General features: G+C 38.6%; 1 protein-coding gene across 2 annotated transcripts in view; it reads left to right on the top strand.

The window, feature by feature from the left end:
- Positions 1-15492, top strand: part of cacna2d1a (calcium channel, voltage-dependent, alpha 2/delta subunit 1a) — a 106717-nt gene that overhangs the window by 61782 nt on the left and 29443 nt on the right. For both annotated transcript variants that reach the window (XM_084909529.1, XM_084909531.1), the window contains exons 9-22: positions 317-367; positions 2723-2822; positions 8248-8406; positions 9013-9117; positions 9243-9321; positions 10689-10738; positions 10900-10989; positions 12033-12095; positions 12801-12884; positions 13009-13083; positions 13674-13745; positions 13943-14014; positions 14105-14166; positions 14515-14591. In XM_084909529.1, the coding sequence (XP_084765655.1) occupies positions 317-367; positions 2723-2822; positions 8248-8406; positions 9013-9117; positions 9243-9321; positions 10689-10738; positions 10900-10989; positions 12033-12095; positions 12801-12884; positions 13009-13083; positions 13674-13745; positions 13943-14014; positions 14105-14166; positions 14515-14591 (1139 nt within the window). The remainder of the gene's footprint in view (positions 1-316; positions 368-2722; positions 2823-8247; positions 8407-9012; positions 9118-9242; positions 9322-10688; positions 10739-10899; positions 10990-12032; positions 12096-12800; positions 12885-13008; positions 13084-13673; positions 13746-13942; positions 14015-14104; positions 14167-14514; positions 14592-15492) is intronic.

Raw genomic sequence — 15492 nt, forward strand, 5'->3', positions numbered from 1 at the left:
CTTATTAAAGAAATTAGAGCAGACATGTAATTAACTATTACAAAGTTCAGATTGATTTGAAATGCAAAGCAATTGATGTAAGTTAGTAAGTTTTTGCTTTCTTGCTCACAAAAGGTGAGAAGATTACAAATATACAGCCTCAAAACTAATATGTGCCTCTGTCTTTGTGCTTTGCATTTTAAAAATAGCCTTTCTGCATTACAGTTACTGACTGTTCCTTTGTACATGTGTGTTTTTCCACTTCTTTGTGCACATATATATCTGTATGTGCTTAGTAGCCACAACCTATGTATGTGTGTCTGCTATTACTCACCAGGTACATCCAGGGGGCGGCCTCACCCAAGGACATGCTGATCCTGGTGGATGCGTGAGTGACGACCTTATGATTCATCCATTACAGTCAGCTTTTATTTTCTTTGGTGTGCCAGAAGGCCCTGATGCTAACCCTCTGACTGGCCTCATCCCGCTGGGCGCTGCTGCGATGTACTCGCATGTGACAATGACAAAGAAAGAGCAGCCAGTGAACTGAGCAACCTCGATGTTCACAGTCCAGTTATTTTCTCCTGAGATTTATGCTTTAAAGTTTCCATATTACAGAACTACATAGGATTTTCCAAGAACACACACGTTATGTTTTTGATTTCCCAATTCAAGCTAATCCTCTATTGTGTAACTTTAAAAAATATATATATTATTGTTATTATTGTTATTGTTTTTTTCTGTATGATTATCGATTCTCCATTTTCATTACCTTAAAACAAATGCGTAGCACTATCAAGATCGTGTAATTGTGTAACTGCTTCTGATGCCAAAGTGATATTATCCACTCAGGTGAATGTTCATTATTAGAGACGGTCATAATCCTGCTCTAGGGCTAAATAACTGCAAAATATGATGAATGAAGAACTGAACTAAATTTGTACACTTGCAACTCTTAACACAGCTCTGGTAATTGGCACATATAAGATTAATGAGGCTTATTAAAAGCTGTCATCAATATGCTTTATTGAAAACCACATTAAATGAACGTCACCTTGATTTTTCCAGTTCTGTCCTCCTTTAGTCTGTTGCTTAGAAGAAGCAGTTTTATTATTTGCTCATACATTATAGGCTCCATTTTTGTTTTGGGAAGAGATGTTGGACATTGCTGACACAGATATTTTGTTATTCATTTTATCCTAATGTTCACAGCAATTAAAAACGTAAACAAAGTGTAAGTTATTTAAGTTCTGTTGACTTAAACGGTGCGAAAATTATTTATTGTGATGTAGTTATGACTCAAGGCAAGTTTATTTATATAGCACAATTCAACAACAAGGTGATTCAAAGTGCTTTACAAAGACATTAAAAAACAAAAACAATAAAAAGCATGATTTAAAATTGATTAAAAAAACAGTAGAAAAAATCAGAACACTAGATAAAATCAGTAGTTAAAATATAAGTTTTGAAATTTAAGCTTAAAAGTGTGGATTTGGTGCTTTATTCAAATGCAGCTGAGAACAGGTGAGTCTTCAACCTGGATTTAAATAAACTGAGTGTTTCAGCTGATCTGAGGCTTTCTGGGAGTTTGTTCCAGATATACGGAGCATAAAAGCTGAATGCAGCTTCTCCGTGTCTGGTTCTGACTCTGGGAACTGATAAAAAACCGGATCCAGATGACCTGAGGGATCTGGAAGGTTCATACTGGGTCAGGAGGTCACTGATGTATTTCGGTCCTAAACCATTCAGAGCTTTATAGACCAGCATCGGAACTTTAAAGTCTATCCTCTGACGGACAGGCAGCCAGTGTAAAGACCTCAGAGCTGGACTGATGTGGTCCACTTTTTTGGTCTTAGTGAGGACTCGAGCAGCAGAGTTCTGAATGAGCTGTAGATGTCTGACTGATTTTTTAGGTAGACCTGTAAAGATGCTGTTACAGTAATCAAGCCTACTAAAGATGGTCCTGTTGAGACATCAGATCTTTTATCCTTGAAATATTCTTGAGGTGATAGTAAGCTGGTTTTGTTACTGTCTTAATGTGTTTTTCTAAGTTTAGGTCTGGATCCATCACTACACCCAAATTTCTCGCCTGGTTGGTGGTTTTTAGGTGTATAGATTGAAGTTCTCTGGTGACCTGTAATCGTTTTTCTTTGGCACCAAAGACTATTACTTCAGTTTTGTTTTTGTTTAGCTGGAGAAAATTGTGGCACAACCAGTCATTAATTTCCTCAATGCATTCACCAAGAGCCTGTACAGGGCCTCGGTCTCCTGGTGACATTGTGATATATATTTGTGTGTCATCTGCATAGCTATGATAGTTTATTTTGTTGTTCTTTATAATCTGTGAAAGTGGGAGCATGTAAATGTTAAACAGAAGGGGTCCCAAGATGGAACCTTGGGGAACTCCACGTGTGATACTTGTCGGCTCAGATGTGAAGTTACCTATTGATACAAAGTATTTCCTGTTTTCTAAGTATGTTTTGAACCAGTTTAGTACAGTTCCTGAAAGACCTGCCCAGTTCTCCAGTCGTTTGAGTAATATGTTGTGGTCAACTGTATCAAATGCTGCACTGAGATCCAGCAAAACTAAGACTGACATTTTTCCACTGTCTAGAAACATGAAGTTATGTTAAAAGAACATTTTACTGCCCCTTTTACAAAATAGAAGATGAATTTCTAATACTTGATTATTCTGATAGATATCGTAACTAAGACAAAGTTTGTTTCTGTTTTTGATCTTCAGGAGCGGCAGCGTGTCGGGGCTCACACTCAAACTCATCAAAATATCTGTCAGCAAGATGCTGGAGACCCTCTCGGATGATGACTTTGTGAACGTGGTTTCTGTGAGTACTCACACAGCTAATGCTTTGATCTCATCATCTGTCTGTTCAGAATGAATGAATGAATGAATTTCCAGGCACGCGCAGTGATGAATCTTAATGCGGACTTCTTGTTAATGCGGTGGCTTGGCTGTTTAAGCAGCCTTGGCCTGGATCGAGTCATTGGTCTAAACATGGCAGCGGCCTTTCTAGTAATTTCATGGACGACACATGGATAGATCTTCATTGTGGCTGCATTCCTGCGTGGATGCATGCATGCTTGTAAGCTCATTTATCTGACACATACGGTGTGTGTATGTGTGTATATTTATTTAGTATTTTATATGTGACAACACAAAACACAGCTTGGGTGAGCCACAAAAGGCCACAGGATAAGTTTGATGAATCAAAGTATGCTTTTTTTTTTCTTTTCTTTTTTATTTCACTTTGAGTCAGAGGCATGTAGTGGAAATTGCCCGACTGCCCAATTGAAATACGGTAGGACTGTCAGGCATCAAAGCTTTACTGCCATGGGGATAGGGGAAATATTCATCCATCATCATTTAGAGCTCCATCGCCTGGTCAGTTAAAGCTTTTCTTCCTCCTACAGATATTACTTGTGGAAAGAAAAATAACACAGTTGAAAAGGGTTATACTAGTAATGTCCCCCAGCTGAAAGAATTTGAGTAGTCCCAAAGAGATATTGGAGACAATTATATTAGCTGTGATAAGGGCTTAAATGCAAACACCCTAACTTCATTTGGATCCTTTGTGGCAGGGCTGCTTAAAGGGAACCCTCAAACTCAGTTTTTGTCTGTCCCTTGGCACTAATATCTTTTGTGATGTAGAGGAATGCACTCTAGAGACATCTCTCTGTAGATCTTTTTGTGTGAAGGAGAAAATATCCAAAATCAAATCCAAAGAAAGTAACTAGAAAATTGCAAAAGATTGTTTCAGCCTCAAATGTGCCAGAAAGCATTTGAGCCATGTTTTTCTCAAGCATCGGTCTTTCACATGAACAGTGGAACTCTATTAGTCTGTTGTTGTATAAATGGCATAAATCCAGATGCAGAATTATAAAGTAAGTATATAAGTTGTGAAGTGTCAGACTGTGTCTCAGTATCTGAGCCTGGCTTATTGTAACTCCGACTGTAACAGTTTGTTATTCAGATAGAAGTGATTACTGTAGGGGTCAAAGGTGGGACCTACCTGTGCTGTTTATGATGATGATTCATTAAAGATAACAGAGCTTGACCAGAGAATTTCTTTATTTAACTCTGAGTGATCGATAACCCATTTCTATGCCTGTGTGGGGACAGCTAAAACACAGCTTGTGTTTAGCTTTGGCAAGATTTTGTCCTGATAGGGCCCAGATAGCTTTCAGCTGGACTAAGCAAACCAGAGACTGGATGTAATGTAAGCTTCTTCCTTACAAGTCCATGCATTAAGAGGTACACAAGTACTTAGTTTCACATCACATACTTAAGTTTGAATGTGTTCTATGTTCAGCGTGGACATAAATCACCCGGGTTTATAAGAGTAGCATTTATACTACAGATTGGTTGCCTGGGCTCAAACATCTCTGCTGCAGTCGAATGAATTGCTCCACTTGCTTAGGCACAGAAGTCTTCTGGTCCTGTCTAAAATCTCCTTTATCCGTATTGTTATCTTTGCCCTTCCTTCACATTCTTCTAACAGTAGGAAATACCCATTATGTTTCAGTTTTCTTTCCATATTAAACATTAATTACATTTTCTTCCACTTCCCCTAATAAAGCAGCGGTTTCAGCTGAACGTTTGGTTTGGGGCTGTCATATCAGCTAAGTAGACAGGCCCTTGAAGTTAATGAAATAAGGCTCAAGTGTAATAGGTATATTGATCAAATCCAGCGAAGTTTGTAAACTGTAGACTGCATTTTGAAGCTTAAAAATTTGATATGTGCAAGTCTAATCGATATTTCAAGTTGGCTTTCCCAGAATGTTGCCATGGCGACCAAGGGTGTTGCCTCACTCTCACATCACACACCTTTCTGACCAAATTCTATATGGCTGACAGCTAGTTGCCATCTAACCATTTATAATGGAACATGTATGCCTTATACTTGGACTCTCTTATTTCATATAGTTCCTAATTTTCTAGTAGATTAACGGAAAGCTTTCTCGAAGGGAGAAAGTATTTTTTTAACTAACTGTAAGGAAAGTGGAACCAAACCAGCAAACCAAAGGCTTCTCAGTTATTTTAGAGTTGAAAATTCCTGTTAATTCAATAAGTAACAATCTTAAAATGCATCCATCTGTTTGGTATGCTGTATGTGCTTTATCTGTCAGTCACTAGTTTAACATTGTCTTTATTCTGTATATATTTAATTTGTTGTTTCGACTTAATGCCATGTAAAAAGGAGAGTTTACAAAGGAGTCTTGTGACAAACTAGATATACCCTTACTGCTTCCTTAGGCATTAAGAGGTTAAGTAGCAGCCATGAGCCACTAATCAAATGCTCTTGAATAATTGGTCTGCAAGTGTAACCACCTCAATAAAAGCAGATCTTTCAGCAGTTTGTCTTTTGGACAGATAAGAATTAAGTGGAGCTGTTTGGCTATAATGTATGGCAAAAAACAAGCAAGCATGGTGATGGAGGGGTGATGATTTGGGATTCGTTTGCAGCCACAGGACTTGGACATCTTAATGTCTAGGACTCAACCATGACCTCCCTTGTATACCAAAGTATTCAAAGCTGGATCATGCAACAGGATAATAATTCTTTCCACAGCAGCACAAAAAAATTATGAATCAAGTCAATATGAGTCAAGCTGTTCCAATGCCCCAATCAAAGCCCAGACCTCAACCTGACTGAAGTGCTGTGGTGGGGCCTTAGGAGAGCTGTACATAACCTAATGCCATCAAACCTCTGTCAACTGAAACAAGATTGTAAAAAAGTTCAAATTTTCTTATGTTCAATTACAAGTTTATTTCTTTATTTTCAAGGTATCAAGGCTGGTGGCTTTTTATTGCTGTTTCTATGATATTTTCAGATCTTTATTATTAGTTAGATGAAGGAAGTTTGTACATGTGCATGTGTGTAGGCATGTGTCTTTGAGGATGAATGTCTTGGCAGCATATGCCCTGAAACTTCTGCCAACATGTTGAATATTTGGAAACAGATACTGCAAGCTGCGAGCCTCGAGTGTTCTAAAAGCATAACAGAATTTGTCATTTGCCTGGTTTTTGTTCCGTTTTGTCTCAGATTGAAATGTTTCTACGTAAATAGCCTAATATTATTTTGTAAATGCTGTGCCTAGAATAGTCAGGGTACTTTACCTCTGTTATACTTAATGGTGTTCTGACAACTTTCAGTTTGATTCAGTTTTATTTATATAAAACCAAATCACAACAACAACAGCCTCAGTCACTTTATATTGTAAGGTAGACCCTATAATAATACAACAGAGAAAACGTCAACAATCATACGACCATCATATGAAGGAAAAACTCCTTTTTAACTGGAAGAAACCTCCAGCAGAACCAGGCTCAGGGAGGGGTGGCCATCTGCCTTATTTCTGTAGTTTGTTCACAGTTTATGTGCCATTTCTATTATTTCCATGTTGTTCAAGCCTGTTTTCTGCTAGAGAGAGAATCCTTAACTACAGTGGTGAGAAAAAGTGTTTGCCCCCTTGCTGATTTACTGTTTTTTTGTATGTTTGTCAATCTTAAATGTTTCAGATCATCAGACAAATTTAAATATTAGACAAAGATAGCATAAGTAAACACAAAGTGCCGTTTCTTAATTTATTATTAAGGGTGAAGAAAATCCAAACCTACATGGCCCTGTGTGAAAAAGTGATTGCCCCCTGAACCTAATAACTGGTTGGACAACCCTTAGCAGCAACAACTGCAATCAAGCATTCGCAATGACTGGCAGTCTTTTGCAGCGCTGTGAAGGAATTTTGTCCCACTCATCACTGCCACATTAGTAGACTGCAGTAGTTTTGGTACACAGCAGAATTCATGGTTCCAATGACGACAGCAGGTCTTCCAGGTCCTGAGGCAAAACGACCCCAAACCATCACACTACCACAACCATATTTTACTGTTGTTATGAAGTTCCTTTTCTGAAATGCTGTGTTAGTTTTATGCCAGATATAACAGGACTCAGACCTTCCTAAAAGTTCAACTTTTGTCTCGTTAGTCCACAGAATATTTTTCCTTTTGGAGTAATTTTGGTAGGCCGACCAATCCTGGGAAGGTTCACCACTGTTCCAAGTTGTCTCCATTTGTGTATAATGGCTCTCAGCGTGGTTTACTGCCTTAGAAATCTGCCTTAGAAATTTGTAACCTTTTGCAACCCTTTCCAGACTGACAGATGTCAGTGACTTTGTTTCTCAGGCGTTTCTTTAGATCGTTGCGGGATTTGTTGCTTTTTGAGCCTGCTTCACTTTTTCAGACAGGTTCTATTCAAGTGATTTCTTGATTATTTAGTGAAACTGAACTCAGCTTTCCAAAAAATGTGGTTAATCACAGTTAATTCATGATTTAACAAGAGGGCCAATTACTTTTTCACAGAGGACAGGGTAGGTTTGGAGAACCTTTTTTCCTAATCAATGAAATCATCATTTAAAAAGCTGCATTTTATATTATATTACTCGGGTTATCTTTGTCTAATATTAAAAGTTGTTTGATGATCTGAAACATATGCAAAACACTAGGTGATCAGGAAGGGGACAAACACTTTTTCATACTATTCTACTTATAGATTTCCATAAAAGTGCTGAAATGACAGAAAAAGCAGAATTTATTTTGCACCTCTTTCGTATTTGCGCAAGTTTCAGTGTTTGTTTTTGTGCCAGTGTTGAACTTGATCATGATTGGAGGGGTGCACTCAAGTCCAAAACAGATGTTTGGCATTAATGAGCCATGTACCAAAGTCCGTGCTCTGTGTATGTGTGATTATATGTGTGCGTGTGCACGTGGCGGGTAGGTGTGTGCATTAATTGACTGAGTTCCATCTGTTCCTCCACATTAACTATTCACCAATATTAACATGAAGATACTTCACATGTGAATCTGTGGAAATGTAATTTAACCTTTTAATGTGATTTCTGCTTCAAGCAAATAATTCTTTCATAATAAAGCTTTTGTTGTTGTTTTGTTTTTACCTCCTTATGCCACTCTTTTCATGCCCTTACCTGCTCTCCTTTCAATTCTTCTTTTCCTATAGCTCCCTTCGGTCAGTCCAGATTTGATTAAAACTGATTTCATTTCACACAAGTGACATATGTCAGTAATTACTGTATATTGTTTCAAATGGAATCACTTTAATCTTTTTATCCTGAATGTTGAATTGTCTTTACATGGTTCTGCAATGAAGGGGGGGGAGCCACATATTTAATAGAAAATATGTGTAAGTGTCTTCCCTGCACTTCCCGTCATCCCTCCTTACCTTTTCCCTCCAGTTCCAAAATGTCGCCAAGAATGTGTCGTGCTTTGGGAACCTTGTGCAGGCTAATGTAAGGAACAAGAAGATACTGAAAAACGCTGTGGAGAACATCACTGCAAATCTCAGCACCAATTACACAGCTGGCTTTGAGACGGCCTTTGAACAGCTTAAACAGGTAACGTGTGTCTAGGGCAGGGGTAGGCAACTCCAGGCCTCGAGTGCCGGTGTCCTGCAGGTTTTAGATATCACCTTGGGTCAACACACCTGAATCCAATGATTAGTTCATTACCAGGCCTCTGGAGAACTTCAAGACATGTTGAGGAGGTCATTTAGCGATTTGAATCAGCTGTGTTGGATCAAGGACACAGCTTAAACCTGCAGGACACTGGCACTCAAGGCCTGGAGTTGGACACCCCTGGTCTAGGGTTATACTTGGTTGATGCATTGAGCTTTTTGTGTTAAATTGCATTATACACTATTGTTCCTTAAACAGTGCTCAATAATAATTGTAAGAATAATGACAGCAAACACTGTAGGACACACTAACAACTCAATCCCAGTGGGCTTCTCCTGAATACTGGGTATGTGTCAACCTCCTCTGGTCGTTTCAGATATTGCAGGTTTGATTTTATTAGTATCAGAGCTGCCGTTTAATTCCTCTTCATCTTTTTTAACAGTAGCAGCAAGTTGAATTCTTTTTTCATCGTCTTCTTTTGGCTGTTTTTATTTATCCTTGGTTAAATAGTGGTTAGTTTTATTTCCATCTCCTTGTTTCCATTAGATGAATTACTCAAGGGCGAACTGTAACAAGATTATTATGCTTTTCACTGATGGCGGAGAGGATAGAGCAGAGAAGATCTTTCAACTTGAAAACCCACAAAAAAACGTAAGCCTGTTTTTAAAAAAAAAAAAAAAAAAAAAAAAAAAAAAATCTTTTACAATGTTCAGAGTGAAATACCAGAATGAGCCTTTTAGAATATTTGATTTGATTGCTTCCTCTTTTCCTCGTAGGTGCGTGTCTTTACGTTTTCAGTAGGTAAACACAACTACGACAAGGCGCCGATACAGTCGATGGCCTGCAACAATAAAGGTACATTACAGGGTCCATTGGAGGTTTAGAGAGCTTGTGACACGTTTGTTTCATTCACCTGAATTTTCCTCTGTAGTATAAAATATATTCTATAGGTACCATTGTGACACCTTTGTAAATAACATATTTTTATTGTAACAACAAGGTTTTAAATGCATACTCTCACTGCCCCCTTTATTAGCTACACCTGTTTAACGTAAATATCTAATCAGCAAATCACATGGCAGGAAAATCAACGTACTTGACATACCTATCTACCAATCGCTACATTCATAATCTGATGAATGAGCTGGAGAACAACTCTGGGTTATTTTCTTGCCCAAGGATATTTGGTATGCAGCATGGAGCAGCCAGGAATTTAACTACCAACCTTCTGATCAGCCTGGTATGTGAGTGACTGAAGGTTCCATGATGATGATCGCAGGAAGAAGGCAGGCAGAGGGACACAAGTGTGCATACAAATACAGAGCAGCAGAAACTTCTCACCTATGGCAGCCATCTCTGCGGTTTACAGACAACAATCTGAAAAAGAGAAAATATTCCGAGAGCAGCAGTTCTGTGGTTTAAAAACACAGAACTGATGTGATAGTTCACATGGGACGAACAAAATATGACAATAGAACACTTGAAAAACGCTGCCGAGTTTTATCAGTCTCAGTTTCTGCTGCGCTATTCAAATGATAGAGTCAGAATTTAATCAAAGTAACATATAAGCATGGATCCACCTTAACTTGTATCAGCGTACAGTCTGCTAATGGTGTGGGGGATCATTTCTCGGCACACTTTGTGCCCCTTAGTATCAGCTGATCATTGTTTAAATGTCATAACTTACCTGAATATTGATGTTGATCATATCAATTACTAGTAACCAGTGTACCCATCTTCTGACGGGTGCTTCCAGCAGCTCATATAATCTCAAACTGGTTTCTTGAACATGACAGCGAGCTCAGATAGCCTCCAGAATCACCACAGATCATTCAAATAAAAGGACTTTTGGGATTGGGAAGGTGGAATGGATGAGTCACATCATGGTTTTGCAGCTGACAAATCTGCAGCATCTGTGCGATGCTATCATGTCAGTCTGCCTTAAAACATTTTCCAGTTCCTTCTTCAATCCATGCCACAAACATTTAAGGCAGTTATGAAGGAAAAGTGCAACCCAGTACTAGTCAGTGAGGCTAATTGTAGGTAATTGCGACCAGGTGGAGACTAGATGATAAAGTGGTAAATTTTAGCGTTTACACAGAATCTGGAGTGGGGATGATTATTAACATGTTTTTTTGCTGTTCAATATCAATATGTTTTCCTTTTCTTGGGGGGGGGGTGTTTTTTGTTTATAAAATTTAAAAAATATTTTTCTTCCTTAGGTTATTACTATGAGATCCCATCTATAGGTGCCATTCGGCTAAATACTCAGGTAAATACACATTCAGTCACGCTCATGCAGTATTTCTGCACTGTCTTTCATGTCAAAGTCCCACCTCGCTTACTTAACCACTTGTGTGCTGTGCCCTCTTGTGGTAGAATGCCTCATGTGCAGGTTCAAAAGTAATATTCTTCCCTTCATCCTCTTGGCAGGAGTACCTGGATGTTCTGGGCAGGCCTATGGTTAAAGCTAAACAAAAGGCCAAGCAGGTTCAGTGGACTAACGTCTACCTGGATGCTTTGGTATGTTAAGTGTTGTAACCAAAATGCATTGCATTACATTGAAAGAGTGTGGAAGCAGAGACTCTGTGCTTGTGTAGAGCTCTGGAATTAGAAGAAATCTGTTTTATGTCTTCTGAAGAATTTCAGATAACTACGTTTTATTTAGTTATACTAAACACGGTGGTGTCATCCTGCTCAGCCGAACTCTGCTGAAGTAGTGTTTGCGAAACATTATTTGATAAAAAAGAAAATATAATAAAATAAAGAAGATCATGGTCGTTAAGTCATTAAGATTTACTTCCCAGTTGAAATTCAGATAAGAATACTGATAAAGTGAGCCAACTGGTTTGGATACTGTCAGTGTTTGGAACAGTATTGACCTCATGTCAGCGCTGGAAATATCTGTCTTTTATTACTGGAGACATCCTGGATTTTATCTGACATCTAGTCATTAAAGCAGTATAAAAAAAGGGATCATATAAAATGCATACAAAATTGACATACGAGATACAAAATTGCACAAAAACAGAAAATGACGTGCAGTAAGGCATTGATATCATATGCTAAGACTGCGTTAGACACCGCTAAGCATTAATCTTCTGAGAGCATCTGTTTCTGTCTCTCATATTGTGTCTGATTTTTGTGTAGGTGTAAATACAATTCCAAATTACCTTAATCTAAAATCAAATAAGCTGGGTTTCATTTGAACACCTGACACAGCAGTTAATGTGGTTGTAAAGGTAAGCCCCCAGACATACAGCAAACATCGGTGAGATTGGTGGGACAGGCCGTTTAGTATGATTAAAGTCTACCTTGACCTACTCCTTTAATCAAAAGGGGTCACCACAGTGGGTACTTCCACATGTTTGATTTGACAGATTTTATTTTTTATGCTGGCTGCTCTTCCTGTTTACTTCTTAGGCTTATGTGTTAACCACTAGCACCAATAAATTTCCTGTATGTAAAGCATATCATGGTGTGAACCTGAGATTAGAATTATGAGATTGCTTTTGTTTACACCTAGAAGTGACTTGTGTTTAAGCTGTGTCTGTTTAACCTTGCAGGAGCTTGGCCTGGTGATCACTGGAACGCTGCCCGTCTTCAACAAAACCGGCACAGGCTCAAAGGTATCCAGAACCACTGTTGGACTCCTATGTTACCATTTTTTTTTTAAAAAATCACTTAAATCATTCTCGCCTGCTTTTGTTTTGTGCCTTAACTTATTCATTCTGTGTTCTTTTACATCCTTCTTTGTTGCATTTGACTCACAAAATAAATGTACTGTATGCCTGACACTTTGACCCCATGAGAGGATTTAAGTCTGTGGTTTTGGGATACTCCATAAAGTTTACCAGACCAAAAAGTAAACATACAATTACAGTCTCATCCTTTACTTTTATCCTCTGCTCTCTTGTGGCTCTAACTTACATCCTCTGTTGATGCGGTGGTCCCCCGAAGCTCGCCACAAGAAGAGAATCTAGCATGTCGTAAAACAGAAATCAAAATGAGATCAAAACTGCAGATCAGAGTGAGAAATGATCCGGTAGCTAAGTGCTTCAAGATGAGGTCACATGTCTACCTCGTAGGACTCGGGCTTACCTCCACTGTGACTGAAAACAAGCCTGGAAATGCCTTGTCAGTGACTCATTGCAACACGTGACACTATTGGGAATTAAACTGTCCAGATTTCTGTTGCACCCCATTTCCTTGAAATCGTTCAGAATGCGCAAAGGGACTTGACTCATCCAAAAGAGCAGCAGGATTTAAAGTAGGAGTTCTTGCAGTGTTTTTTTTTTTTTTTTAAACTGTTCTTTCTTATGGCTTTCGCTTAGAAACCTCAAAACCAGCTTATCTTGGGGGTTATGGCGATAGATGTGTCCCTGGATGATATCAGGAGACTGACTCCTCAGTACACTGTAAGGGCAACACAAATAAAGACACACAGATCCTGTGTATTAATAGGGTAGATATTACATTTGATTATTAGTTGCAGTCCTCTTTCACACAGACATTTGCTCCTCTGTTCTTTTGTTCTTCTAGTTTGGTCCAAATGGCTACTACTTTGCCATCGATCCAAATGGATACGTGTTGCTTCATCCTAATCTGAACCCACAGGTAGGCAGAACTTGTGAAAAATTGATTTGTTTCTCCAAAGATTTGCTTCTTACGTTAAAAACCATTAGATGGTCGTTAACGCCAGTCAAACAGTCATGAAAAATGGCATTCCTGATTATCAACAGGCTTATTGTTATGGATCACTTATGTTGAGTTTTAGCAATCATGTTGCAGGATGAACCTTTGCAGAAAGGTTGTGTTTCTGTGTATCAGATGTGAGATTTTTTTTTTTTTTTTCTTTGCTTACCAGTCTGCTATAGTCATTTCTGTTGCCAATAGGATGTTTGCTTGGATTTCTACACTGACTGTGTTATTTGGCTGACTTTCTTTGTTTATTATACACAAGTGTTTGTTGAAGCGAGGCAACACGGGCGTCATTGAGATATGCATTTTCTTGTAAATGTTGTATGCACAAATTGATTACAGATGATTACAGCAAATTATTTCATAATAAGACTGCAAAATATCAAAATAGTTTCTTGGCAATACATCAGTAAGAGATGATTACTAGTCTCTCTTTTTTTTTTTTTTTCTTTTCCCCCTGCCAACATTTTTGGTACACAACACTAATTGCTCGCATTTCTGCGCAGACCGCCAAGTTTCATGAACCTGTAACACTGGATTTCCTAGATGCAGAGATCGAGGATGACATCAAAGTGCAGGTTTGAAAAACACATTTCTCTGACTCCTATAATTGCAGGAGGTCACATCAAAATCAGATAAACTGTAATACAAGGTTGCCAAATATATGGCCTGGATCCAAAAAGACTCCAATCTGGCCCCCTGGACATCTATCAAATTAATCCTAATAAGTGACGTGTCACTATAGTATCATTTATTTGTAATGTTTGGTCAACAGATAAGAAAACAAATGATTGAGGGTGAAACAGGAAGTACGACTATATCTACACTGCTGAAATCAACAGATAAGGTAATTTTATTTGATGATGCGTGATCATGATAATTTGGTCATTTCGTCAGCTTATACACATATATATAGTCATAATATTCTTGCCTAAAGCGTTACATCGATCGAGGTCAGAGGATGTACACCTTTGCGCCGGTGAAGGGGACAGACTACAGGTACGCAAAATATTTTGAATATGATTTTGGCGACGGTAGATTTGGTGCATGCAGATGGTAGGCTTTTTAAACCTCGTGCATGTTTTGCATTCCTACTTTACATAGTCATAATTCTGTTTTGTGCTCATTAAAAATGATCCGTGGTAAGGGCAATATCCAGACACAATTTGGAATAAACTTTTGGAAAACCAGAGTGGCTAGTGTCTGCGCAGCTTACTGCATGTGAACTGGTAAATTATGGTTCCTGCTAAAAATACTTTGCAAGCCTTGCTGAAAGATTTGTGGTGGAAGACTGAGGATTTTTTTCCAAAGCAAAATGTCATGTTTTTATCATTTGTCCTCTCACAGCCTGGCCCTAGTCCTGCCCGAGTACAGCATGCATTACATCCGTGCAACAATTGGCGACACAATCACCCAGGCTAAATGTAAGTGCCACACTAAATCAGTTCAGTCTCTTTTGCTATTCAAGGTTTTCCACTCAGTTATATTTACTTTCTATATATACAGACAGTAAATACATGGCAGTGGGTGGAAAATGACTGTTAATATTCTCCAGTGACATCAATGCTCTCCATGTAAGGGCTAAAAAACACTTGTGTCTCGTTATAGTTCCTATTCATCACTTATAGCACACCCCATATTTGCTCACGCAGAGATAATATATATATACAGATAATTCATTTACATGCGCTCTCCTTTCCTGCACTTGTCACTTGTGTATCTATTGCAAAACCCATGTTCAGTTGTGGTGGTGTTCAAAGTTTTTGTCACCAGACAAGCGGGACGAGAGGCTCCAGTGTCCCATTTCGCACATATAGTACTCATCACTTCATTTAAAGCCAAATACCTCAGCGTGTGTGAGCCTGCCCGTGTGTCACCAAGAGGGTATTTATACATTTGTGCTCAGTCGTGAGATGATATACACCAGATCAGAGCGTCCATATGTGTGGCATTGTCGTCATGTCCCTTTTAAGATCTGTCTGTTCCCACTAGTAAAAGATGTCATTGACTTATAGTGTTACTCAAAGGACATTTTTATTGTGTGTCTATATTCATTGCAGCTAGGTTGGAGCCATGCCTGGTTAGAGTCTGCATTCAGTGGACATTTGTGGATCTTGTAAATGCAATATTACTTTTGATTTTGCATATATTACATAAACCTTACAGTCATACTGGTCAAAACACATTTTAAGACTTCTAGGCCACCACAGCACACTTCTTATTTCAGGAAAGACACAAAGCCTGCTTGATTCTGGCAGTCTGTTATATTTCATCACCTTTCAATAATCATACATGTGGACAGTTTGAAAATGTCTCTTGGAAGGG

Source organism: Perissodus microlepis, chromosome 17, assembly GCF_051167445.1.
Source record: "Perissodus microlepis isolate ML-2025 ecotype Zambia chromosome 17, ASM5116744v1, whole genome shotgun sequence".
Classification (NCBI taxonomy): Eukaryota; Metazoa; Chordata; class Actinopteri; order Cichliformes; family Cichlidae; genus Perissodus; species Perissodus microlepis.